At 57.6% G+C, this 27568-nt stretch overlaps 1 protein-coding gene and 1 pseudogene across 1 annotated transcript; both read right to left on the bottom strand.

Moving 5' to 3' along the window:
* Nucleotides 1-47: 47 nt before the first annotated feature.
* On the bottom strand, nt 48-11170 carry ENPP7 (ectonucleotide pyrophosphatase/phosphodiesterase 7). The gene is made up of 6 exons (XM_032241447.1): nt 10697-11170; nt 8184-8329; nt 6384-7010; nt 4789-5008; nt 4023-4145; nt 48-220 (listed from the first exon to the last, which is right to left on the bottom strand). Exons 1-5 carry the CDS (start codon nt 10947-10949, stop codon nt 4039-4041), a joined length of 1353 nt encoding a protein of 450 aa, XP_032097338.1. The 5' UTR covers nt 10950-11170; the 3' UTR covers nt 48-220; nt 4023-4038.
* Nucleotides 11171-26746: 15576 nt separating this feature from the next.
* Nucleotides 26747-26842, bottom strand: LOC116525884 (annotated as a pseudogene).
* Nucleotides 26843-27568: the final 726 nt, after the last annotated feature.

Raw genomic sequence — 27568 nt, forward strand, 5'->3', positions numbered from 1 at the left:
GGGGGGGGGGGGGGGGGGGGGCAGGGTTTTGGGGCCCGCGCGCCGGGGGCCCTGGGCCTGGGCTGCGAGGTTTATTACCAGCACGGGGACTGGCGCGGCGGGGGACAGTGCATGCCGCCTATGGCCTGGGATAAGCTGGGGAGGGAGGGTCCGTCCGCGTCCAGCAGAGCATCACAGCGGGACGGCAGGCCCAGGGCTGCGGGCGGCTCCCAGAGGCTTCCTGGAAGAGCAAGCAGCACGTGTTGGTCCGGGAGGAGGGGATGGGGCAGGCTGAGGATGGGTCTGCTGAGACAGGTGGAGCAGAGGTGCGGCTGGACTGGAAGGGAGGGGTGGTGGGAAACAGGCTGGTTGCAGGAGGGGGGTGTGGGGGGTGCACGCAGTGGGAGGAGGCAGCTCTGCCAGGCTGCGCTGAGTAGGGCCTGTGTGGGGGATTCCTGGGAGGGCACAGCTTGGGGGCAGGTGTCGCCTTGGGGGTGCGTGATGATGTGAGGCTTCAGACCCTTCTCCCAGGGCTGTGGGCTGGGAGGGGAGGGGTGGGCACTGTCCCAGGTCTAGCTGGCAGTGTGGGTATCCCAGGAGAGAGAAGAGCTGCCCCTAGTCTTCTGCCTATTCTTCTGGCTGGGAAGGGAGGACTCTGTAAATCAGGGCAAAAGCCTGCGTCCGTTCGACAATCTGCCTTTTTTTTTTTTTTTTGAGATGGAGTCTGACTCTGTCACTCAGGCTGCATTGCAGTGGCATGAACTGCACGAACTCAGCTCACCGCAACCTCCACCTCCTGGGTTCAAGCAGTTCTCTGCCTCAGCGTCTCGAGTAGCTGGGATTACAGGCACGCCATCACGCCTGGCTAATTTTTGTATTTTTAGTACAGACGGGGTTTCACTATCTTGGCCAGGCTGGTCTCGAACTCCTGACCTCGTGATCCATCCACGTCAGCCTCCCAAAGTGCTGAGATTACAGGCGTGAACCACCGCGCCTGGCCCCCTACAATGTGCCTTTAATTGGCCACATGTACTTTCAACACTGCCTTTAGAGAAAAGAAGTTGGCCCAGTGACTGGGCCCCTGGCTCATGCCTGTAATCCCAGCTCTTTGGGAGGCCAAGGCAGGAGGATTGCTTGAGGCCAGGAGTTCAAGACCAGCCTGGGCAACATAGCTTTTTTTTAAAACTAAAAATAAAAAAATTAGTTGGGCGTGGTGGTGCACACCTGCAGTCTCAGGTACTCAGGAGGCTGAGGTGGGAGGATGGCTTGAGCCCAGGAAGTCGAGGCTGCAGTGAGCCGTGATCGCACCACTGTACCCCAGCCTGGGCAGCACAGTGAGAATCTGTCTAAAAAAAAAGAAAAGAAAAGAAGCTGGCCACAGAGAACACCCTAGTTCCAAATGGAATTGACCAGGCTGCCTTGAAAACTCTGGGCCCCCCAGCTCTTAGCAACCTGCTCAGGCCAGCAGGTGCTGCTTGTGAAGATGGTTCTTGGGCCTTCTTCCCTACTTCGTGTTCTGTGACCTCACATTGGTACCTTGAAATGGGCCACAGTGAGAGTGTGGATGCCACAGAAGTGGGTAAGGGCAACAGTAGGGCTTTCTGAGGGGGATCTGGAGAGCTGGTTTGCTGGGGCGCCACGGTGGCTGCCGCTCTGGGGAACCCCCCCCCGCCGTGAGAATGTGCATAGTCCCGTGGCCTTCGATTTTCTGTGCTTCAGTTTTCTCACGTGTGCGTCTGAATAATGACTTTTTCTGAGTCCCTCTCTTAGTTTATGTGGAGAACAAATGGTTGTGGTCTCTAGCGCCGTGGAAAGCTTATCATGTCCCTGACTAGAGCTGGAAGACTTGCTTCAAGGACCAGGGCCCCTGAGCACAGAGAGGCAGGCGCTGTGGCCGAAAGTACTCGGGACCAGGACCTTACATGCCACCGGCCACTCTTTGGTGCCGTTGGACCAGTCAGCTAATGCCTTGGGTTCCAGCATCCTCATCTGCATGAGGGGTTCAGGCTGAAGGGTCCTCTGGTCCCCTTCTGGGTGTGACATTTTGCATGAATGCTCCTCTCCACTTCACACATCTCCACATTCCTGCTTCTCTCAACCCCAAACCCACTCCTTTCTCTTTTATGTATTTATTGTGTAGAGACAGGGTCTCACTCTTGCCCATGCTGGAGTGCAGTGGTGAGATCAAGGCTCACTGCAGCCTCCACCTCCTGGGCTCAAGTGATCCTCCCGCTTCAGCCTCTCCTACCATTAGCTGGGATTACAGGCACACACACACCCAGCTAATTAAAAAGAAATTTCCTATAGGGATGGGGTCTCACTATATTGCCCAGGCTGGTTTTGAACTCCTGGGCTCAAGCAATCCTCCTGCCTTGGCCTCTGGAAGTGCTGGGCTTCCAGGTAGGAGCCACTACGCCCAGACTCATTTCTTTCTTGACTCATGACAAGCGCTGGCTTTTCCTGTCTCAGCAGCCCCGCCTTCTCAGTGAGTCGTACGACCCCATCTCTTCTCAGTCCACTCCTTCTGGTGGGGGGCTTTCATTGAGTCCCATAGCTTGCACTGACAAGTCTCAAATGTAAATTGCCAGACTGCACGGTACCCCTGGTTGTGGACTCATCTGCACCTGTGCCAGGAACAGCCACACGTGGCCGCGTTGTTGGCACTGGGACTGATCGTGGCCAAAACAGAACTCTTAGCTCCCTCGACTCCTGTCCCCAACATTTGCTGACTCGGGTCCTGAGTCAGCAAGTGGCTCAGGACCTGAGCGTCGGACCCATCCTTCATTTGTCCATTTTCTTCACCTCCCCCTTACGGTCTGTCTACACTCCTGGAATGTGGCACAGACATTTGGAATCTGTGCACGTTGCAGCGTCTCCACCCCTGCCACTGGACCGTCCTGCTGGGCCCTGCGGCCACCTCCAAACTGGTCACTTCCTGCTCCCATTTCTGTCCCTGGCGTAGCAGTGAGAGTGACTGGTTGAATCACTGACCTCAGACCCTGTGTAAGCTCTGCTTGGGGCTCCCCCCACCCGCTCCACAAGCATCAAACAACCTCCTGCCTCCGGGCTGTGGTCAGCTCATGTTGGAGCTCACTCGCATGCCAGCCTGTGGGCACACTGGCCTTCTGTCTCATCCAGAACATGCCGGGCCCGTCCCCCCCCCGAGGGGCCTTTCACTGGCTCTTTCCCCTGCCTGGAATCTCTTTCCCAGAGGCTGGTGTGCCTGGCTTCTTCTCATCATTCCCATCTCTCCCTAAATCCACCTTCTTGGAGAGGCCATTCCAGTCTGGGCAAATGAAAAGGTAGCCCCTGCCCCATCCCTGCTTGTGGCCATCTCTTCTCTGCCATCACCACCGTCTGAGCACTTCGCGTGTGGATTCATTTGCTTTGTATTCTCTGCCTTCTTGGGCCTTTAAATGGCAGGTCCTAGATTCCAGGGACTGGACTGTCTTGTTTGCTGCATATCCTGAGCCCAGACCAGAGCCTGGCTTGGAGCTGGCTCCCATTACATACTTTCAGGATGAATGAATGACTTTCTTCTGCTTGGCCTAGCAGACAAGGGAGCAGTGTCCTCGGAGGCTCCCGGGGAGTTCCAGAAACACAGCCCCGAGCTCTCCTCCCACACGCTCCCCACGCGTGTCCTCAGAGGCTGGCTTCCAGAGAGTTACAGGAACACAGTCCCAGAGCTCTGCTCCCAAACGCACCCCCCATGACGGCTTCCGAGCTGTCACAGTGGAGCACAGACATGGCAGGAAGGAGGGAGGAGGCAGCTCTGTCCAGAGGCTGAGGGATTCTGGCGTCTGGGAGAGGGTGGGAGTTCTGGCCACGGGTCTGGGTGCTCTGCTCTGGAAACCCGAAGCAGAGAGGCTGGAAGGGTCAGCCGTGGGGTCCCCAGGGTGATCGTCTCTCGGTGGCAACCAGGTCAGTGGGAGTCACTGGCCTGGTGGGGGGCCAGCAGCTCTGTTCTGGCTGCCTAGGACATCAGGGTGGAGGGTCAGGGAGCACGGGGCCACCCTCCTGCCTCTGCCTTCTGGGTCTCTCACCTTGAGCCGTGGGGCGTTATGCGACCTCAGACAGGAGAATCATGGTCCCCAGCAGTCCCATCATGAGGAGCAGCCAGCTGCTGGGCAGGAGAGCTGACCCTCCATCTGGCAGGAGAGTGGACTCTGAGGAAAGCCAGAGGGCCGGTGAGGGAGAGAGGCATGGCTTCTGACCCGGCTCCTCCGCCATAGACTCAGGGTCCTCTCCTGGTCGTCCCCATGAGCCCCCGACTTCCTCCTTCATGGCTCCCTTGGTCCCATGGCCCTTGTCCACCACAGCCCTCCACAACCCTGCTCAGTGGGCCCACCCCTCTCCAGCCAGGCCCCCTCCAGGGTTGCCACCTTGTCAGTTTCCAGGTGACCTCTGTCCCCAAGATGGGTCAGGTTCAGATAGGGAGCTGTGTGCGTGGGAGGCTGATACAGGAAAATTCCAGAAAGGAGGCCCTCAGGTTGCCGTGGTGGGGAGTGGGGCGTGGGGGTCCAGCGGGTGGGCTCTGCACAGAGCCCCACCTGGGCCAACCTCACTCCATCCGACCCCCTCTTGGGCAAGGCTGCCCACTCCTTCCGCTCGCCCTTTGGTGCCCCCTGAGATGCACGAGGTGCTCGTGAGAGGTCACGTGTTGTGGGAATGTGAGGAATTCTGGTGTTCCCCAAAGCCAGGGAGAAGGAAGGGTGGCTGGACGGGTGTGCTGGTCACAGTCATGCAGGCACCCACGTGCACACACGTGCACTCCAGAGCAGGCCGGGGTGCGGGGCCCCCTGCTCTCACCTGTGCGCAGCATGGGCCGCAGGGCACCTGGGTGCCCGTCGTTGGCCTCTGGCACGATGCCCAGCAGCTGGCACATGAGCTCGTACACGTGGACGCTCTCAAAGGGCTCCACCTCCAGGCCCGCCCGGAAGCTGGGGCCCACGGCGCGGAAGATGGTCTTCATGTCCATGTCCTTGTTGTCAAAGCCATGCTCCCCGTTGTTGAACTGGACGTTAACTCTCTGCCGGGAGCGGGCAAGGGTGTCAGGTCCTTTTTGGGAGCAACAGACCCTCTCCACCCACCCTATCCACCCTATGAGCACCCACCCCTTAGGAAGGAGCACCAACATGGGGGCTGGAGGGGTTCTGAGACTCAGTTTCCCTGAATTCAGAGCCCCTAAAGATCAGTCACCCTAAAGAGTGAAGATCAGGGATGGTCCTGCGAAATGAACGGAGGCCAGACCCCGAGTAAATGGGAGGGGAGTGGGCAGCTCCAGGCTGGGCCCTGCTTCCTGCGCGGCCAGCGCAGGCGCCCATCGGTCACTTCCTTTCCCGGGATGTCCGCTCCCTAATCTGTGCTTTGCCTCCGGCTCTGCGTCCCCGTGCTCCCTGCTGAGGGGAAGTCTCGTTCCTGCCTCTTTCCTGCCTCTTCCATGTCACCCTTGGGGCTGGACTTCTACACTTTACCCTGGACACATAGGGTGCAAGTGTGCATGCACGCACACACACACACACACAAACACATGTGCACACGTACACACATGCCTATTGCACAGGGCCTGGACATGATGGGCAGAGATGTGCACACACACTCTTACTGCCTGGGGCCTGAATGTGGAGGGCACACACACAGGTGCACACATACTATTGCATAGTGAGGGGTGTGTCTCTTTGGTGCTGATGCTCCTCAAACTGGGGACCATCTCTAGAGAGATGGAAGGAGAGGTCGGACGCAATGGCTTACCCCTGTAATCCCAGCACTTTGGGAGGCCAAGGCAGGAGGATTGCTTGAGCCCTGGAGTTTGAGACCAGCCTGGGCAACATGCAAAACCTTTCTCTACAAAAAACACAAAAATCAGCCAGGCGAGGGGGCTCACGCCTGTAATCCCAGAACTTTGGGAGGCTGAGGCAGGGTGATCACCTGAGGCCAGGAGTTCAAGGCCAGCCTGGCCCACATGGCAAAACCCCGTCTCTACTAAAAATACAAAAAAATTAGTCAGGCATGGTTGCAGGCCCCTGTAATCCCAGCTACTCTGGAGGCTGAGGCAGGAGAATCGCTTGAACCTGGGAGGCAGAGGCTGTAGTGAGCCAAGATCACACCATTGCACTCTAGCCTGGGCGACGAGAGTGAAACTTCTTTCTCAAAAACAAAAAACAAAAAAACACACACAAAAATGAGACAGGCACGGTGGCATGCACCTGTGGTCTCAGCTGCTTAGGAGGCTGAGGTGGAAGGATCGCTTGAGCCTGGGAGTTCAAGGCTGCAGTGAGCTGAGACCCTGGCACTGCACTCCAGCCGGGTCAACAGAGCAAAACCCTGTCTCAAAAAAAGACAAAAAGGAGACCCAAGCCCCGGGGGGGAGCCCCCGAAGGTGGTGCCTCCAGCAGGCGACTCACTCCGTGGATGACGTAGCCAAGGTCGCTGTACATCAGCAGGGGCGTGATCCTGGGGTTGTCGGCGTAGTGGAAGGCCTCGGGGAACTCCTCCCGCTTGTAGACGTGGAGCTTGGGGTGGGCGTCCTTGAGCGCACTGTACACCGTCTCCAGCCTCCCTTCTTTAGGGAGCAGCATCCCGTTTGGTCCGTAGTCCAGGAGCTCAAACTCGATGTCCTGGAAGGTGAAGTTGGGGAACTTGTGGAACTCGACCAGGTCACCAGCCTTCTTGTTGACGGTGGTCATGCCGTGGTCGGACGTGACGATCAGGTTGAGGCTGTCTGTGAGGTGGCTGCGCGCGATGCTCTCCCGGAGGTAGCCCACGGTCCGGTCCACCTGCTGCACCATCTCCTTCCTCTCCGGGGACTCGGGGCCGTACTTGTGGCCCGTGGAGTCTGGTTCCCCGAAGTAGAGCGTGACCAGATCCAGGCCCTCCTCCGTGAACCACGCCATCACCGTGTCGACGTTGGCTCTCCACTCCGTCTCATTTTTGTAGTTGTGCAGGACGCCTTCCTTCCGGCTCCGCGTCACGGCCACCCCTTGGTAGGTGACATTCCCGCCGGGGTAGAAGAAGGAGCCAGCCTTCAGGCCCTGCCAGACAAGGCAGCATGAAAGAGGGGACCCCTCAGTGGGTGCCCCTCGCCCCATGCCTGTGAGCACATTTGCCCCCGGCTCACCTCCTCCTCTGTCCACCCACCCCACCCCTGCTCCTAGCTGCAGCCGCGGGGCCTTTCATTTCTAAAACATCTCTGATCTCATGTTCTCTGGAGGGAAAACCCGATTTCACAGAGGAAATGGCAGGTGCTCACTGGATGTGAGCACTAGACGGGACGTCACTACACAAATGGTCCCAGATGCGCCCTGTCTGCCTCATCATTGGGCTGTAATGCCTGCCTGGGGGCCACACTGCCCAGAAGGCGTCCCCTTCTCACCCGCAGTCTGGTCTGCCCTGCTGGGCTCTGGTCCAGGCATGAGTCTGTCTGTCTGTCCACGTGCGTCCCGTCCACCTGCCCCTCCAGCCTTCTGCCTGGCCGCCTGTCTGCCCCAAGTCGCTTGCTGCTTTGTTTAGGATTCATCTGTCCCCTCCCGTCCACTCCCTCGGGACATTCTTTTGTTGGATGAAACACCATGAGATGCCGGGTCTCTACTTTGGCTTCCTGCTCACGAGTCCCTGGAAGGAGCCCTGAGTGGGTCTGTGGGTCCTTCTGCAGCGAGGGGACTCCGGCTCGAGTGGATACCTTGGCTGTAAGGTGGCCGTGGGCTCTGGCATTTATTCCAGCCTCATTTTGGAAACCTCCACAGACTTTGTTGACTGGAAGCCTCACCCCGGGCCAGGCAGCCTCCAGGGCATTGCAAAGTGGGGGGATTCCTGGGCCGATATGATAACCCACTGGCATTTCCTCTTTGGCCCTTTAGAATTTAGCTGTTCAGCTCGGACAGGGATGTGGGGAAGGAGAAAGTCGTTTCGTGGTTACATGCTTTCTCATGAAGTCACAATTATCATTCCTGTTGGCCCCCACCCCATGCTGCAGGGCCCGAGGATGCAGTTCTCCCTCCGACTGGGGGCAGAGCAATCCCTCTTGCTCCGGGCTGCGTGCACGGGCTGAGCGGGATGCAGCTCGCTGGTTCAGCACCCACTACCCGCCCTGCCTCACACTCTTCTGTGAGTAGGCCAGGAGCCCCGAGACCTTGGAGTGGGGAAGGGGTCCTCACTTGGTCCCAGGCCTCGCCTGGGCAAGCTCAGTGTGGGCGGGATGGCATTACCTGCCTCTGGGCTGTGATCCAGATGGGCACGCTGCCGTTGTCCCACCACCTCTGGATGCCCAGCGTGGCATGGTAGGGCAGCTTCACCTTGCTGGTGGTGTTGTAGTACATGTTGTGAACCACCCCGTGGTTCTCAATGTATTTGCCTGAGGGAGGAAGAGGGGGAGAGGGCGGTGGGAGGGACCGGGGGTCACAGCGAGGCCGGACCCAGGGCTGGAAGAGGTGAGCCAAAGCGGCCCAGTTTCCCTCGTGTGCTGCGTGGGGAGACGGGCCTGGGGCAGGGCTGGGGGGAGTGGACTTCCTCCTGGACTGCCCCCTGGGAGCCAGGGTTCAAGGTCGTGTCCGAGACAAATTCTTTGACCTAGAGATTCTACTTCCACTTTCAGTTTGTCCTGCAGCTGGATGGGCACATCTGCAGGGATGCACGCTCAGGGATGCTGGCGGCAGCCTTGTTTGCTTTAGCAAGAGATTGGGGGTGACCTCCACGGCCATCAGGAAGGAAGTAATTAAGTAAACACTGGCCCAGCCGTCAGATGAAATCCCAGGCAGGAATTTCAGCGAACCACGTGGAGGTCAATGAGGTTTTTTTAAATGTATTTTTGCACAGGAAGCATGTGCCTATGGTACTAAGTCCAAAAGGTGCCAGAGGAGAAATGAACCCGAGAAAGTCCCTTCCTCCCGTCCCCATCTTCGATGCGGGGAGCGAAAGGTGCTTGCAGACGGGAGGACCGCACACCTCCCTTCGCGGTTAGAGGGGGCCGAGGCCGCAGAAACGCTGCGGTGGGGACGCGCCAGCTGTTAGGGTGATGGGGTCCCACCACGTTCATGCTCACTTAGAACCTTAGAACGTGGCCTTATTTGGAAACCGGGTGTTTGCAGGTGGAATTAGCTAGGTAAGGGGATGTGTACTGGAGAAGTGTGGACACGCAAGTCAGCCACTGGTGTCCTTGAGAGAAGAGGGAAGCCGAGTACAGACGCACGCAGAGGAGAGGCCCCGGGAAGGCGGAGGCAGAGGTCGGAGGGATGCTGCCGCCAGCCCAGGAATGCCAAGGATTGCCGGGCCCCAGGAGCCAGAAGAGGTGAGGAGGGAGCCTCTGCCAGAGCCTGCGATGCCCTGGCCTTGGCCTTCTGGCCTCCAGAAGCACGAGGATCCCTTCCTGTGGTTCTTGCTGCGGCAGCCCTGGGACACCTGTGCGGGGTCTTTGGAGGATGACACAGGTCTGAGCCGTGGCCGTGCCCCTCGGGAGGGCCGGGGGTGTTTGCTTTTCACTCTCTAACACCATTGTTGTGGTACTTGGCTTTTTATTATTTTATTTCTTTTTGACTCAGGGTCTTGCTCTGTTGCCCAGGCTGGGGTGCAGCGGCGCGATCTCAGCTCACTGCAGCCTCTACCTCCTGGGCTCCAGCAATCCTCCTGCCTCAGCCTCCCATATTTGACTTTCTTTTTTTTTCTGTTTTTTTTTGAGATGGAGTCTTGCTTCGTTGCCCAGGCTGGAGTGCAGTGGTGTGATCTCAGCTCACTGCGACCTCCACCTCCTGGGTTCATGCAATTCGCCTGCCTCAGCTTCCCAAGTAGTTGGAATTACAGGCATGCACCACCACGCCTGGCTGATTTTGTATTTTTAGTAGAGATGGGGTTTCACCATGTTGGCCAGGATGGCCTCGAACTCCTGACCTCAAGTGATCTGCCCACCTCAGCCTTTCAAAGTGCTGGGATGACAGGTGGGAGCCACTGTGCCAGGCCCCATATTTGGCTCTTTAAAAACTTATGTCTGTGTTGTCTACAGCCTGGGAAGATCTGTCAGGGAGGTGTTGGCTGGGAAATGGAAAGGATGGGAGGGAGAGGGAGAGGCTGGCACGGCCACGAGAGGCTGGAAAGGCAGGTGAGGAAGGGGCGACGTGAGACCCAGTGGGAAGCCCAGCACATCTTTCCCAGGCCCTGAGCCCACCACAGTTCCCTCCTCCTGAAGCCCTCTGGGGTTGCTGCCCTGGCTGCGACCATGGTTTAAGGATCCCACTGCGCATTTTTCTTCATCCTACATCTGTTGCTACCAATGGTGAGCATTCCTTTTTTTTTTTTTTTTTTGAGACAGGGTCTCCCTCTGTCACCCAGGCTAGAGTACAGTGGCTCGATCTTGGCTCACTGCAACCTCCGCCTCCCTGGTTCAAGCGATTCTCCTGCCTCAGCCTCCTGAGTAGCTGGGACTTAAGGCATGCGCCACAGTGCCCGGCTAATTTTTATATTTTTAGTAGAGATGGGGTTTCACCATGTTGACCAGGCTGGTCTTGAACTGCTGACCTCAGGTGATTCGCCCGCCTCAGCCTCCCAAAGTGCTGCTATTATAGGGATGAGACACTGTGCCTGGCGTAACAGTGAGGATTCCTAATGCCCCTGGGCTGTGTCCTGTGCGTGGAGCAAGGACGTCTCACCTTCATCCCGCACGACAGGGCTCTGTGCCACCTGGTTTCTCAGGCCCTCCCGCCCCCAGGCCCCATCCTGGGGCGTTGCTCACCAGTGACCAGGGTGAAGTGGCAGGGGCTGGTCATGGTGACAAAGGCGGGGGTCATATAGCGTGCCTTCACCCCATCTCGGGCCATGGCGTCCAGGTTGGGGGTGTCCACGTCCTGGTCGTAGTTCCAGCGGAAGCCGTCGAAGGACACCAGGAGCAGCTTGTGCCGGGAGCCCTGCCTGTGGACCGGTGCCCCGGCCCCTGGAGCCAGGAGCGTGGCCAGAGCCACAGCGAGGAGGATGGCCGGGCGTCTCATGCTGGGCCTTCCAGATGGACAGGCACACAGGGTGCCGGGAGAGCTTCTGCTGAGGAGGAGGGCAAAGTCCCAGGGTCACGGGGGCTGATCTCATCCCGTGCGTCTTTGCACTGTGGCTGTGGTCATCCCCAGTCAGTGGCACCTCGGGAGTGGGCTCCCCAGCCGTGTTGGTGCCACCCCTGGTCCCAGCCTCGAGTGCGTGGGCTGGCATCAATTTGGGCGTGTCTGTCTTTATTGCCAGTTGCGCCCTCGGGGCTCCAGGCTCCTCCCCAGAGTGGGGACGGTGACCCAGGGCTCAGGGCACAGCAGCAGGAGTCCATTCCACCGGCAGAGTTGTACCTTCTCCCCCTCCCATTGCAACCGGTGGCTCCTCTGCCCCAGATCACCCTGACCCCAGGGGACCCAAATGAGGGTGGGGTGGGACCCCCTCTCCAGGCCTTTCGGGGCACATGGGCCTCAGGCCTGCCTGTGCGGCGGGCTTCCTGCAGCCAGGGCCAGGACCAAGCCTGGGTCACAGCATGGCCTTGTCCAGGGGGAACCCCAGGCTGGGTGCCTCTTCTTCCCCTCCTGCTCCTGTTAGGGGCTCCTGGAGGGTAGGGAGCTGACCTGGAACCTGATGGCTCCAGCACAGCGTCCTGTGCACCTTCTTTCTTGGGGTGCTTCCTTCTGGAGAATCTCAGAGGGGGCCCGGGGCTCGGACATTCTTGCTTGTCGGACCTTTTGGCAAGGGGTCAGAAGAGGGGGATTCCCTTGTCGCCATGGGCACATGAGGGGTGGGAGGGAAACCCTGAGTTCAGGGTGTAGCCCTCCCTCCCTCCCGCCGTCTCTCCCTCCCCGTCTCTTATCCTTGCTCTCTTTCTCTGTGTCTCTCCCTCTTTCCTTCTCTGTATGTCTCTGTCTCAGTACCTGCTAAGCACATTCTGTGTACCAGGCGTGGTTCTAGGCTCTGGGGACACAGGAGTGAATGAGACAGTGTTCCTGGTGACCTCCCTTCGAGCTGGGGACACACAAAGAAAAACGAACAAACCAGAAAAGAAGATAGAGTTTCCCAAAAGAAAGGAAGACAGGAAGACCAGATGGAGAAGCTGGCGGGTGGGTGGGGTGGCATGCAACGAGTGGCCGGAGGGGCCGTGAGCCAGGGGAGCGGGCATGGGGCAGGTGACAGGGCGGCAGGGCCAGTCCTGTAGGGCAGGCGGCGGTGATTCTCATGCCAAGCAGTGGAAGCCAGGGCTGGGTTTTAAGCAAGAGAATGACATGAACTGATCTAATGCTTAAAAACCCTCTCCATTTGCGGGTGAAGGACGGACCAGAATGAGGGCAGAATGGACACTGGGTGCTCCCTGGGGAGGTGACTGCCTGTGTCTGAGCAAGAGATATTGGTGGCCCAGACCAGGGTGGTGGCTGTGGGCTGGGCTGGGTTTGAGGTGGATCCTGGAGGTTTTGCTGAGAGGCGGTGCACGGGATTGCACGGTGGGGAGATGGAAGGGCATGGAAGGGCGTGGCTGGGGCCACGCAGCCACTGTCAGCATTTCAGTCTGGAGCCACACACCTGCCAACGGTGGTCCTTGCCTTCCTTAAGACCTTTGCCTGGCTGCAGCAAGCTATCCCCACCTCAGAGCGATGGCCATGGCACTCAGATGACACCACAGAGCCTGCTGCAGCCTCCTGACCGGGTGGGTGGGCAAGGACCCCAGGTGCAGACCCCTGGCCCTCCCTGCCCCGCCGACTGGAACAGGCTCTCAAGGAGGCCTCGGTGCCAGCGACCCTGCTTCTTCACGCTTCTGTGCACCAAAGGCTGAAAACCAGGATGGAGCCCCCGCCCGGTTCCTGCAACCACCACGTGGGGTGCCTGCTCTGCTGGGCTGGGCTCAGGGCACCCAGAGGTGCGGCTCCTGCCTGGGGAGCACAGACCTTGGGGAGGGCAAGGATGCCCGTGTGTCAGGGACACAGATTGCGATGCACGCACGGGGGAGTGCAGGCGGCTTCGGGAGAGGAGGTCAGGCTTCGCTGGCACCAGCTTTGGGGTAACCCATAGGATGGATGGAGCCAGGAGAGAGGGCAGGAAGGCTTCAGCAGAGGGACCAGGCATGGAGGAAGGGAGGCGCCCCGGCCCCCGAGGGGGTCGACCAGGGGCCCGTAGGCCGCGGCGGGGTCTGGATTTTCTGCTGTGGCAGAGCAGGTTAGCTGTGCCCTCATACCTGTTCTCCCCTCTTTCATGATAAGATGGCTGCCGAGAAGAAAGACTACATTTCCCAGCATTCCTTGCAGCAAAGCACGGCCACGTGACCAGGTTTTGGCCAATGGGGCAAAAGGAGAATGTCATTTCAGTCCAGTCCCCAGGCTCTTGCTAGAAGCTGGCCTTGGCGCCTCTTCTTTTTTGTTTTTTTTTCCCTCCATCTGATGCCCCCGGCTGCCGCCCTGAGCCGCCTGATGAGGGGCTCCCCGGGGATGGCAGGGTGCGCAGAAGGCGCCTGGTCCCCAGCGTCCTGGGTGGCTCACCCCGGGCTGCGCCCTCCCGGGGAGAATTCCACGCACTGCCTCGGTGCGGTTTCCACCCTCGGCGGGACCTAGTCCCAGCTGATGGTGGATTCCAGGCCTGGGGGCATTGCTGGGTTTCAGCAGGAGCGGGCTGTGGGCTGGGGCTCGAGTGGGCCGCCGTGGAGGCAGGGCCTGCGCACGCCGCCAGGCAGTGGTCCAGGCTGGGTGCCTCTGGGGTGTGCTTGGGCCGGCGCAGATCCTGGTGGCTTGCGGGTGTGGGGTCCGTGGTTCCCCACGTTCTCCTCTCGGCCCCCGGGGCGTGCTCTTACCAGCCTGGGCCAGGTCTGGAGAGGCATGGAAGGTCAGCCCCCTGACCCTCCCAGCACAGCTGAGCCATGTTGAGGTACCTCTTCCTCCGGCGTTTGGCTCTGTACCTCAGTCCCGCTTTGTTGGGGAGCTCCTGGGGTCACCCCACATAGGTGTTTGTTCTCTTCCCTGGTCTCATAAAGCGCATGGAGAAGAGTTTGCAGTGGTTGACTGTAACTCATGACAACCTGGCATTTCCCACAGTCCAGGCGCTCAGCAATAGCCACCATCTCATCGAAGCTGGGAGGTAGTCCCTGTGTTAGAAGGTAGTAAACTCCTCACTTGACAGGTGGGACACTGAGGCAGAGAGAGGTTAAAGCTTGCACCCAAGTGTTCTGGCCGCTGAGCCCTGGCATTCAGCTTCGGCTGCTTCAAGGTGCAGCAATTTACCAGGCTTTGTTTACTGGGGATCCTGTGGTCAGCCTTTGGGGCTGTTGACAACATTTTCTTGAAAAATGGTGCAGTCTAGCCTGGCCAACATGGCGAAAACCCGTCTCTTCTGAAAATGCAAAACTTAGCCAGGCATGGTGGCGTGCACCTGTAATTTCAGCTACTCGGAGGCTGAGGCATGAGAATTGCTTGAACCCGGGAGGTGGAGGTTGCAGTGAGCCGAGATTGTCACTTGATATATAAGTGAGATTGTCATTGATATATGTATATGTACACACACATACACACACATATATTTGAGACGGAGTTTGCCTCTTGTCACCCGGGCTGGAGTGCAGTGGCACAATCTAAATCAATTTAGAGGACAAACGCATACAAATAGCTACCATGCTTTCTGTTTTGACAAAACTTTTTATTTTACGATAGTTTTAGGTTGACGGAAAAATTGCGAAGACAATACAGAGTTGCCACGTCCCCTGCACCCAGTTCCCCCGTTATTAATGTTGACTATTAGTGTGGTACTTTGCACAATTAAGGAACCAGCATTGATAAGTTATTATTATTATTTTTTTGAGACAGAGTTTCACTCTTGTCACCCAGGCTGGAGTGCAATGCTGTGGTCTTGGCTCACTGCAACCTCTGTATCCTAGGTTCAAGCAACTCTCCTACCTCGCCTCTCAAGTAGCTGGGACTACAGATGTGCGCCAGCACGCCTGGCTAATTTTTTGTATTTTTAGTAGAGACAGGGATTTCGCCATGTTGCCCCGGGTGGTTTTGAACTCCTGATCTCAGGTGATCCACCTGCCTCGGCCTCCCAAAGTGCTGGGATTACAGCTGTGAGCCACCGTACCAGGCTGATAAGTTATTATTATTATTGGAAACAGGGTCTTGCTCTGTTGTCCAACCTGGAATGCGGTGGCACGATCTCTGCTCACTGCAGCCTCAACCCCCTGGACAGCCAATTCATGGTATTCGGTCCTCAGGTCTCCTCAGGCTCCTCTTGGCTGTGACGGTTTCTCAGCTGTTCCTTGTTTTTGATGACACTGAGAGATTTGAGGAGGGCTGGTCAGGTGTTTTGTAGAATGTCCGTCAATTAGGATTTATCTGATGTTTTCCTTATCACTAGGCTGGGGTTACAGTTTTATGGGAGAAGGTTTGCAGAGATAAAGAGTCATTCCCGGCCGGACCTGTCATCCCAGCACTTTGGGAGGCTGAGGTGGGTGGATCGCTTGAGGTCAGGAGTTTGAGACCAGCCTGGCCAACATGGGGAAACCCTGTCTGTGCTAAAAATACAAAAATTAGCCGGGCGTGGTGGTGCATGCCTGTAATCCTAGCTACTTGGGAGGCTGAGGCAGGAGAATTGCTTGAACCTGGGAGGCGGAGGTTGCAGTAAGCCGAGATGATGCCACTGCACCCCAGGCTGGGTGACAAGAGCGAAACTCCGTCTCAAAAAAACTGAAACCAAACAAGCAGGAGCCGTTCCCATCAGGTCACATCAAGGTACACGTTATCAGTAGGGCTTATCACTGGATTTGAGGCCTGAGTCACGCAGCTGAGGAGAGTCGCAGGTGTCTCCTGGAGGCTGCTGTCTTTCCCGCCCTCCGCGGCTTCATACTCTGTTCTTTGGAAGGAAGGCTGTGCCTGCCACTCAGGCTCCTGGAGTGAGGGGTCACGCTCCACCTCCTGGACAGCGGAGTGGCTGCATAGGCACTCGGAATTCCGTGTGGGGGATTTGCCCCCCACGCCCATTTGTTTATTCATTCAATGACTTATTTACGTCAGCATGGACTGGTAACAATGTACTTTATACTCTGAGTGGTGATCCTGTATTTCTCTATTTTTCAGCCCCAATTGTTCCCCCTTTGGCCACCGGGCAGTTTTTCAGTTGGCTCCTGGTCTGTGACACATATCCCTGCAGTGTGTGTAAATACATGTGTGTACAGGATGTGTGTGTGCACACGCATGTGTGTATGCATGTATGTTTGTACATGGCTTGCGTGCATGTGTGTATGCACATATGTGTATGAATACATGTGTGTATGTACGTGCGTGTGTCCAAGTGGGTGTGTGTACACGCGTGCACGTGTGTGTTCATGTGTGCATGTGTGTGTTTTGAGCACTATAAGATGCTCCAGGCTCATCTTACATATTTCCTCCCTCTGCCCTAGAATCCAGCATTTCCCAGGTAGCCTGGTTCGTTTATTAGAGACCAATGTCTGGGAGCTGTGTGGGCTGCTTGTTACTGGGATGGGGCAAAGCATTTTTAAAGTCGTCATTCCAGCGTCCTTGAGGCTGAGAACTCCCCACCTAAAGCAGACGGATGTGAGCTTAGAGAGGTAGGGCTGATGGCCACCGTAGGTATGGTGGTTACGGGCAAGCTGGTGTCCGAGGGGGAGAGCGCTCCTCCTTATGGACACATGGGAAAGTGGGTATTCACTGCTTTTCTTGCGTAGGTGCTCAGCAGGACTTGATCCCAGAGGCCTCCTTGGCCTGGGGCCCGGGTGGATTTGATGCTGGCACAGGCCCATGAGGATGAGCCATGCAGGGGGCTCAGGCCCTGGGGATCCGGCCCGTGGGCCTGGGGCCGCCTGCCCAGGCCTGCTGGTGTCTCAGCTGGTGGCTGCGGGCCGTGAGGCAGGGATTGTCCTCTGACAGATCAGCTTTGCCGCTAACTTCCTGTTCTCATTAATAACCCGATACGAGGAATTCTATTGCCACTGTTTAGGTGTCTCTTACAAGACTGTGAGCAACGCGGTAACCCCAGCTCCTGGCCTGATGCCTGGCACGCAGTAGGTGTTTAATAAATGAATCTTCAGTGCGTAAATAAAAGAAAACGAGGGTGGCATTAGCACGGTCAGGACCTTTGCAGCCGCCTTCTGACGCACCTCTTGCTTCCGCGTAGTCTCCAGGCCGCGGTTGGTGTGAGACCGCATGGAAATCACTCTCCTCCTCCTCTGGCCAGGGTGCAGCCCCAGGCCGGTGCTTCCAGGGAGCCCTGGATGCCGTGGTGAGCGTGTGGGCTCGGAAGTTGGGCCCTTACCCCTGTGGGTGGTGGCCCCTGTTGGAGGAGTGGTGGAGCATCCAGCCCCCTCCCCTGATTTTCCATCATGACCGGTGGTGACAACGTTGGGTCTCAGTGGGTCTCTCCTGCCTCCTAGTCCAGTGCCCTTTTGTGGGGTCCATTACTGGCTTTTGGGGCCCCTGAAGGGCCTGGTTACGCTGTTAGGCTGGGATGGAACGCACCATGAGGAGGGGCTGGATGTGGGGACATGGCAATGAGTCTCCCCAGCAGGCAGACGCCGGAGGCAGTGGTGACCACACCTGCTGTCTGGGAGGGTTCCAGGTGGGACCCCTGGCATGGGGCTGGGGTGGGCTCTTCATTGTCCTATCCCTGGGACAAGCGTGTGGGAGACAGCAGGGGCCACCAGGAGCCACAGGAGACAGGCCAGGCTCATCAGGTAGCTCTGGGACCGGCTGGGCCCCAGGAGGGCTGTGTCTTTTATGGCTATGAGGTTAGGAGACAGACAAGGACCAAGGGTGGTGATTCCTTCCCAAAGGGCCGCAGACACCCAGGGAGGCTGAGCAGGGAGGAGCTGAGCAAGCAGCCTCCCTCCTGTCTCCCTCTCTCCGCCATCAGCCTCAGCTGCTGTTGCCCAAGGCAGTCACCTCTGCAGGGGCTGGGGCTTGTGAGGCAATGCTCCCCCCACAACCCCAACACCTGGCGGTTGCTCTCTGATTGCTGGGACCTGCCTGACCTTCACTGCAGCAGGGTTTTATGAGCGGCCTCACCACTTTATCAATTGCTGTTGCCTTTTATTACTTCTCAGGGGTTTTATCTCAGCGGCTGCCTTGCTGCCCGGCTAAATGAGGATTAATTTTTTAACAGGATTATGTGCTGTGGGTTAGCTGTACTCTCCGGGGACAGCCAGGCGCTCTCCTCCCTCGCAGCCCCTCCCTTCCCAGCCTCCCTCACTGCTTTGCTGGGAGCAGGGGCTCCATGTGGGGGCCCCAGGAGCCGGGGGCTGCATCAGTCCTGACTGGGATGGGGGTGGCGAGGGCTGGACCTGGACTCTGGGTGGCAGAGGCTTCTTCCTTGGGTGGGGCCTGCCCTGCCCTGCAGGGTGAAGTTCCTTTAGAGGTTGCAGCCACTGCTTGAAGGACATCAGGCTTGGCCACGGAGGCACTGGGTGGGGGGACAGATGGAGCAGGAGCCGGGGGATGTGGGAGAGAGGATGGGCCACCTGCCCCGTTGCTCAGAGCTGTATAGCCTCCACATGACCACGTCAGACTTTCTTGTCCTTCTCCTGGAGCACACTTGCAATTTCCACCAAGTTGGATAAAGCTGAGCCTGTTCTCACTCCTCCTGTGTCTGTCACCTGGAGGACAAAACCCAGGATCTCACCTCAGCTCCCCGTGACACCGTCTCCTTCACAGACCAGAGGGAGGCCTCCTTCTCCTTTGCCCATCAGGAAAGCCTCTGCGTCCGTCCAGGGTGGGCCTCCAGACACCAGTCTGGGGGGCTTCTCCCTGTAGCCCCAGGCAGAGCTGGGCCCCTTCTGGGCTTCCCATGTGATCCTTCTGTTGGGCCTCCTCTCCCCTCTGGAGTCATGAATTTGTGGGTGTGCTTACCCACCCGCTGTGAGCCCCCGAAAGGGACACAGTGATACTGCATTCATATCTAGGCACGGGGCAGGTGCCAGGCCTGTTTACAGAAGGAGCAATGAATGGATGAATGAATGAATGAACGAATGAAGGGATGTATGCATGAGGGAGGAAGGGAGGGGGTCATCGGCTCCCTGAAGGGGCCCGGGCTGACTGGTCACTGCCCCCTCTTCTCCTGGCTGAGCCCAGGGCGGGCTCACAGCTGTAGGCCTGGGATGTTTGGGCCGCAGCCTTGTGGGCAGCTGGGTTGATGGGGTGAGATCCTGGCCAGAGGGGAAACTGCCCCTGCTCGGGCCTGGCTTCTCCTCTGGAGTTCTTGCTGTGCAGGTGTGTGCAGACCTGGCTTAGCTGATGTAACAAATGACCACAGGAGCGGCTCCAAGCAGCGATCATGCATTCTGGTGGCCTGGGTGTCCTTGGCTTGTGGCTGCATCCCTCCCACTCAGCCACCATCCTCACGAGGCCTTCTCTGTGTCTGTCCCTATGCGACTGCTATAAGGACACTAGCCCTTGGATGTAGGGTCTGCCCAAATAACCCAGAACGACCTCATCTCCACATCCTTCTCTTAATTCCATCTGCAGAGGCCCTCTGTCCAAAATAGGCCATATTCACACATTCTGGGAATTAGGATAGGGGCGTATCCTTTTGGGGGACCACCCTTCAACCTGTAAAATACCCGTATGCTTGACGAACTACCTCCCTGCTCTCTGGAAGCCTCTATGCTCACACCTAGAATTTCCCGGTGTGAGTCTATGCCCCTCTGTGGCCGTCCTGTGTCCTGTGTTTTTTTACGTTTATTTTTTGAGACAGGATCTCACTCTGTCACCCAGGCTGGAGTACAGTGGCGAGATCATGGCTCACTGTGTAGCCTCGGCCTCCTGGGCTCAAGCCATCCTCCTGCCTCAACTTCCTGAGTAGCTCAGACCACAGGTGCGCACCAGCATGCCCAGCTAATTTTTAAAATGTATTTGTAGAGACAGGGTCTTCCTGCATCGCTCAGGCTGATCTTATACTTCTAGGTTCAAGTGATCCTCCTGCCTCGGCCTCTCAAAATGCTGGGATTACAGGCAAGCCTGGCGTATCCTGTGTTTATGGGTTCCTGTGTACCCCTCCTGGGTACATGCCCAAGAGAACTGGCAGCAGGGTCTCAAAGAGATGCTTGCACACAGGTGTTCACGGCAGCTTATTCACAAAAGCAAAAATGTGGAAACAGGCCGGGTGCAGTGGCTCAATCCTGTAATCCCAGCACTTTGGGAGGCAAAGGCGGACGGATCACCTAAGGTCAGGAGTTTGAGACCAGCCTTACCAATATGGTGAAACCCCCTCTTTACTAAAAATGCGAAAATTAGCCAGGAGTGGTGGCAGGTGCCTGTAATCCCAGCTACTAGGGAGGCTGAGGTGGGAGAATCGTTTGAACCCGGGAGGCAGAGGTTGCAGCGAGCCAAGATTGTGCCACTGCACACCAGCCTAGGTGACAGAGGGAGACTCTGTCTCAAAAAAAAAAAAAAAAATATATATATATATATATATATATATATATATATATAAACAACCCAAGTATCTACCCCTGGGTGAAGGGTAAACAAAACATGGTCCATCCATACAATGGAATATTATTCAGCCTCGAAAAGGAAGGACATTCTCACACAGGCTTTAACACGGATGAACCTTGGGGACATTACGCTGAGTGAAACACGCCAATCACACAAAAACACATAGAGTGCGATTTTATGTATGTGCAGTCCCTAGAGGAGTCAGGTTCACAGAAACACAGAGTGGAATGGAGGCTGCCAGGGGCTACAGGCGGGGAAGGGCGAGGTTATTGTTTGATGGGACGGAATTTCAGTTTCGTAAGACGAAAATAATTCTGGAGACGGATGGTGGTGATGACTGAAACACAATGTGAAGGTACATTTTATGTTACATGTGTATTTACCATAATTAACAATTAAAAAATAGGCCAGGTGCAGTGGCTCACACCTGTAATCCTAGCACTTTGGGAGGCCGAGGCGGAGGGATCACTTGAGGTGAGGAGTTCCAGACCAGCCTGGCCTTCATGGTGAAACCCCATCCTACTAAAAATACAAAAATTGGCTGGGCATGGTAGTGGGCACCTGTGATCTCAGCTACTTGGGAGGCTGAGGCAGGAGAATCGCTTGAGCCCAGGAGGCGGAGGTTGTGGTGGGCCGAGATCGTGCCACTGCACTCCAGCCTGGGTGACAGAGTGAGACTCTGTCTCAGAAAAACAAAACAAAACAATTAAAAAAAAAAGAACCTATGATCCTGGGGCCTTTCAGAGCTGGCAAGGATCTAGGGGTCATTCAACAGTAGCGGTACAGAGTTCTAGATTCTGTCTTGCAGGTCAAGAGACAATTCCCCAGTAGCGATGGGGTCCCCAGAAGCGCCCCGCTTTTGTTGGGGTTCTCCCTGCAAGGGTAAGAAAAACAGCGTCCCCAGCCTTGGTGGAGGACAGACACAAGCTGAAACCACACTCACCAGACCTCGGTCCTCCCACCTGAAAGGTAACTCAAACAATGTAAAAAGTTTACAGGTGATTTAGAAGATAGTTGAAGAATAATTCATACTCATTTCAGGAAAATCGAACATAGGTGGAAAATAAGAGTTGATTTTAAATCTTACACCCCATGGGGTATCTACACACAAGTTTTCTTCTATCTACATTACGTACGTCTGTGTGTGCAAGGTCAGGCTGCGTTAGAGATGGTATTTTGGGTTCTGTTTGCCTCCCCACGATAGCAGGTGTAACTAATTAAACAGAACATTTGCAGTGGACACAGCGTGGCGGCGGGACCTGCGCTCAGGTGCGGCCTGCAGGATGGCGGCGTGTGGCGAAGCCCTTCACGAGGGATGGATGGAACTCTGAGGAGCCTGGAACTCTCCCCAGGTCCCACTGAGCCCCCCAGCCTAGGATTCGTGTCTCCCCGTTCCCGGTGAGTGGTCTTTCTGCAAGACAGCCAACAACCCCAGTGGCTGCTGGGTTTAAGCCGGGATGGGAGCTGGGGGAGTGCCCGGGACCCCCTCCGCATTGTCCACTAAGCTCTCACCCAGCCAGGTGGGGGGCAGCGCGGTGAACCTTGGGCTGGCTTGGACGGGCAGTGATTTTTGGGGGTCCGCTGATGTGTCACTGTCTCTTTGTGGTGCTGTTCATTTCTTGGGGTTTCTTCTTCAAGCTTGAGACCTTTTCTCCCCCCTTACCCTCCCCAGGCCTCTGTGTGAGGTGCCTGCGGCTCCAGCCCAGCTCCTCCCTTGGCTCTCCCCGCCCTGAAGTGCTGGGCCTCGTCCCAGGTGCCCACCCTTTCCTGGGTGTCTTCCCGACCCTTCCAAACCTCGCCCTCGCCACCTCCGTGCCCTTCCACTATTTATTTAATGGCCCCAGTGGCCTGTGACATGACAACGAACTCCAAGGTCCTGAGGCTGATTTTGAGGCACACCAGAGCGGTGAGGCGCCTTCACCCCTGGAGAGCTGGACATGGGCGGGGCCGGACAGAGAGGCAGACACGTGGCGCAGCCGTGGCCTCCAGGACCTCCAGGCAGCAAGGGCTGAGCTGTGGTCTCTGGGCGCTCCGGCCTTGGTGCAGCTTGGGGGCCACTGGGCAGTGGTCGGGGGTTGTGTGGCTGTGTCTGTTCCTCTTCATGATTTTGGGTGACGCCCTCTGTGAGCATTAGGAGTTTAACAATCGCAGTGCTCGGCTGGGTCCTGGATGCACAGAGGCTCCTGCGCTTCTGACCGGGTGATGGCCCTCTAAACCACTGCAAGTGGAATATATCCTACGTCAAACATACATTTACTGGCGGGGCGCCGTGGCTCACATCTGTAATCCTAGCACTTTGGGAGGCCAGGTGGGCAGATAGCTTGAGCTCAGGAGTTCGAGACCAGCCTGGCCAATACGGCGAAACCCCGTTTCTCATAAAAATACAAAAATTAGCTGGGCATGGTGGTGGCGCATGCCTGTAATCCCAGCTACTCGGGAGGCTGAGGCACGAGCATCTCTTGAACTTGGGAGGCAGAGGTTGCCGTGAGCCGAGATTGCACCATTGCGCTCCAGCCTGGACGACAGAGTGAGACTGTATAAAAAAAAAAGTGCATTTAGTATGCTGGCCAGCTCAGCCCAGCTGACCTCAGCTGTGCTCAGGACCCTCCCATTAGCCTAGAGGTGGGCAAAATCAGCGCACATAAAGCCTGCTTTTTTTTTTTTTGTTTGTTTTTTGAGACAGACTCTCAATCTGCTGCCCAGGCTGGAGTGCAATGGTATGATTATAGCTCACTGCAGCTTCAGACTCCTGGGCTTACATAATCCTCCTGCCTCAGCCTCCAAGAAGCTGGGACTACAGGTGTGTGCCGCCATGCCTGGCTAATTTTTTTTTTTTTTTTTAGAAATGGGGTCTCGCTATGTTGCCCAGGCCGGTCTTGAACTCCTGGGCTCAAGCCACCCTCTTGCTTTGATCTCCTAAAGTGCTGGGATCACAGGGGTGAACCGCTGTGCCCGGCTCACAAAGCTATTTTATAATAAAGTGTTGAGAATCTTGTGCGATTTGTGGCATACTGTCCTGCAAGGGAGTGGTTGTGCAGGGCGCCATTTCCGCTGACTTCTGGTCGAATTCTCGCCATCGTGAAGTCGCAGCCTGTCGGTGGAGCCGTCCTAAGGCAGGGCCGTCTGTGTAGGAATCTGCTGTTTGCAGACTTCTGTCGGTGACCACCAGGCCTTCACTCTTAGAACCTTGGAGGAACCCTGTGGGGAGCTCGCCATGTGGAGGAGGATGCTTTGCTGGACCGTGGTTGGGAACCTGGGGAGGATGAGCCCAGCAGGTAGAGGGTCTGAGCTGCTTTTCTGAGTGGGCTACCCCTGCCGCAGGCCTCCCTCCTGTACCTGTGAGCTGGGGATGATCATTAGCATCCCCTCCCCTGGCATGTGGGGCTGTGCCTGGCATGATGAGGAGCCTTCCCGAGTTTCCACGGAGAACACACCACCCGGGAAAGCACTTGGATAGCCTCGGGGAAGATGAGGGTGGGCCCAGGAGATGCCAAGGGCAGGCCCTTGGGCGGGTTTTTCAACAGTGTCTCTGCCTGCCACCCCTGTGCCCCTGCTGCTGCTGTGCCCCTGCCACCTCTGCCTGTCATCACAGCGTCTCGGAGAGGAGAGCCACATGGCTCAGCATGGCCAGGGGCAGGCTAGGCTGTCCTGCTGCAGAGGACACATGCGGGCCCAGTGTCCCCTCCCCTCCCCTCCCCACCACCGGGGCCCCGTGGCCTGCACTGTCTATCTGCCCAAGAAGCTTCCCTCTGAGGCGCCTTGGGTCCATCCTGCTCACCCAAGGCCAGGAGCCCCTGGGAGACTATGGTAAGAAGGAGGGAGAGGCATACACTATTTCCACCTCCCCTGCCCAGGGCCCTGGCATCAGTGTGCCCTGTATTCAGCAGCCTTTTCCCCAGGCAGCGGGGCCTGGGTGGGTGCCTCCCCTACCACCTCCCTGGAGTCGGCCCCAGCGTGCCCCATGGTTCCACGCCCGCTCAGAGCTGCTCAGCCCCCGGGAGAGGCGGCCGGGTCCTGAGTTTCGTGAGGGGGATCAGCGCCTGCTCCAGAAAAACACCTTTGCTGGACTTGGCATTGGGGAATGGCAAGGGAGCCTCGGAGATGCTCTCCTCCCTCTGCCCTGCAGCCCCCAGGGTACCTATGTCACTTAGTTCCTGACTGCCTGCTTTGGGCTGGGGTCCCAGGACCCCAGACTTCTGCTGAACCGGGCTCTCCGGGGGGGTCCCCTGCTTGGTGCCACTGCCTTGTGAGTCCCAGTGTCACAGACAGCCCTGGCTGCACAGGGAGCCCTTGCTCCATGGAGCCGAGCTGTGGGTTTCCTTTCCCGTGGGGACCTGCAGAGAGGCTGCCTTGTCACTGTCCCCTCACTGCTGGGGTATAAATCCTCTTTGTCTCTATCTTCTTGGCTCTCAGCCACTGGCCGTGGACTCTGGGGACACTCAGGACTCAGGCCTGGAATTTTCCACAAGGTTTTTCTTAGGTACGTTGGTGTAAACAGGGTCCTGTCTTGTCCCAGAGGCTGAGCTCCGGTGGGCAGGGGGAGAGTGGGTGTGGCTGTCTGGGGGCCGGGCTTGGGGCAGGGTCCAGGGTTTCCTGGGGAAACTGTGAAGAGTGCCTGCCCCTCCCCTGGCTCCAGCCAGTGTCTGGTCACCCTGGTGGGTAGGGAGGGGTGGCTGCAGGGTGCAGGAAGGTGGTGGGTGGGGTGGGAGTGGCTGGTGCTGACTTGGCCCAAAGGCCAGAGGGGCGGTGGGTCCCCTGGATGCTGTGTGGCTAAGGGCATCTCTGTTCCCAGGGCCTGTTATCACAGAATCTTTCCTGAGAGCCCGAGAAGGGCCTGCTATCTCCAGAAACGTCTATTGTGCAGGCACCTGGATGTCTACTTCGTCCTGATACGGAGGAGAGGGTGCGCCCTGGGAGATAACGTGGCCACCTTTGGCCACATTGGTGGATAAGAGACGGCCAGGGGGTCACTGCAGGGCCTGCTCCCCCTTTGCTCCCATCAGGGGACTGGAGCTCATGTGTGGGGGTGGGAAAGGGTGTCCCTCTGCTGCAGCCCTTGGGTAGGAAAGGGGCCCGGGGCCGTTGGTGTTGGTCTCGTCATCACCAACTGCAGTGTCTGGACGGCAACAGGCTCTGCTGAGCAGGTGCCTCATGACACCTGGTTAGGGGTGAGGCTGAGCCTGGGCAAGCCAGGACCTGCCGAAAGGTCAGGGCGAAGATCATAGACCCCCTCCAGCAGCCCCGCGGCCCCATGAAGGAGCATCCGGGCCGCCCCAGTGTGAGCCCGGAGTTGTGTCCATGGCAGCCTGGCTTCCTTCAATGTGCCTCGGGGACGATCACGCCTGAATCTGTGCAGGTCTCGGGAGCCTTCTCCAGCTCAGCCTCTGCTGCCTCACGGGACACCTCACTTCCTGGGCATTGATTCAGTACCTGCTGTGTGAAGGGGAACCAGAGAGGCCAGTCCTTGCTCCCGAGGCCTCAAGGGTCTGGATGTGGGGGGAAACCCATGCCCCACAACGCGCCCAGACTGTGAACGCAGGGCAGGGCTGAGGCTCACTCCAGGGCGTGGGGCACAGGGCCCAGAGCCCATGTGGATGAGGAAGCGCTGTCCTCTTCTTGGGCTGGAGGGACAGGGGGCCTTTGGTGGCCGGTGAAAGCGTTTTGCCAGCCAAGAATGTTCTTTTTGCTGGCCGCACCTAATCTGGTTTCTGGGGAAGGTAGGAGGAGGCTGCATCATCAGGTGTCTCACACCGTGGGCTAAGTGCTGGCTCGGGGAATGCAGCTCAGGACCCGGGGCCGGAGGAGCCGCCCAAGGTTGTGGCTCTGTCTCTTTTCGGACTTGAGGGACTCTAACCATGGTTGTGGACTCTCCCTAGAAAATCTGCACACATAGCAATTTGCCGACCCGTCCTGGGAGTTCAAGGGAGGCCGGGGGAGCAGAGAGACAGGGCTGGGGCCAGAGGAGAGAGGAGAGGAGAGAGCCGGGGGTCCTGTCCCCCAGAGGCTGCCATGCAGGGGCTGGCTGCATTCCGAGGCTGGAGGAACAGCTCTGCCTTGCAGGGAATTGGCACAGCCAGCCCGTCTGGCCGCTTCACTGGGGGTTGGCCCCTATGCCCTTGAGGATGGCGACTGGGGAGGGAGGGCGGTGATGGGGGAGGAGGGTCCTGATGTACCACCTGCCCCCAGATGGCCAGGGTGACCCTCGCCAGCGTCCTTGAGCTTCGCCGGCACCTAACAGAGCCCTGGAGGGCACATCCATTTGCTGTTTCTGCTGTCACACGTGACCACAAACCTAGTGGCTTAAAACAATGCAAATTTATTTATTTATTTTCTCTTTTCCCCCCCCACGTCAGGCAGGTCATGAGCCGCTGTTCTAAAGACGTTTCACGTCTCACACAAGAGCATGAAAACCCCCTCATTGTGTACATGAACCACAAAAGAATCAAAACCATGCCCGCTTACTAGTTTAGATCCTGGGGGTCAGAAGTCCCGTGGGGCCCCACTGGGCTAAAACTGTGGAGTCAGCAGGGCTGCTCCTTCTGGAGGCTGGGGGCGGGTCCGTCTCCTGGCTTTTCCCGGCTTCTGAAGGCCAGGGCGTTCTGGCCGCAGTCCCAGGCTGGGGCGTCCTCACAGCCTCTGCTTTCTGACCCCCGCTTCCCTCTCACGGGGGCCTGCGATGACCTTGGGCTCAGCTGCATGACCCCGGGGAGTCTCCCATCGCAGGGCCCTGTGTCACCTGGCAGTGTCCCTCTTGCCATGAGAAGTAGCCCATTCACAGCCCGGGGATTAGGACGCAGGCCCCCTGGGGGGACCACGCTGCCCAGTGCAGAGGGTGTCCAGGAGGGACCAGCCCTCAGCAGGGCTCCCAAGTGGAGCTCATCCCCAGCACAAAGTCCACAAGGGGTGGCGTGAGGTGTCCAGGGTGCTGGAGCTCAGTGGGGCTGGTCAGGACTTGCTCAGGCACCCGGCTCCAATGCGGGGGACTCATGGCTGTGGGCAGGAGTCACAGGGAGAAGTGAGGACCCCGTAGACTTTCCTTCCCCAAACTCAGATTCCCTGGAACAGAGAGGTGAGGCTCAGGGGTGAAGGATGAGCGACTTCTGCGATAAGATTTCCGTGACGCCCGTTCATGTCTGTAAGAGAAAGGCTATGTCTTTTTTTATGTTTTG

Source organism: Sapajus apella, unplaced genomic scaffold (genome assembly GCF_009761245.1).
Source record: "Sapajus apella isolate SASKATOON/1434 unplaced genomic scaffold, GSC_monkey_1.0 scaffold48, whole genome shotgun sequence".
In the NCBI taxonomy this organism is placed as follows: domain Eukaryota; kingdom Metazoa; phylum Chordata; class Mammalia; order Primates; family Cebidae; genus Sapajus; species Sapajus apella.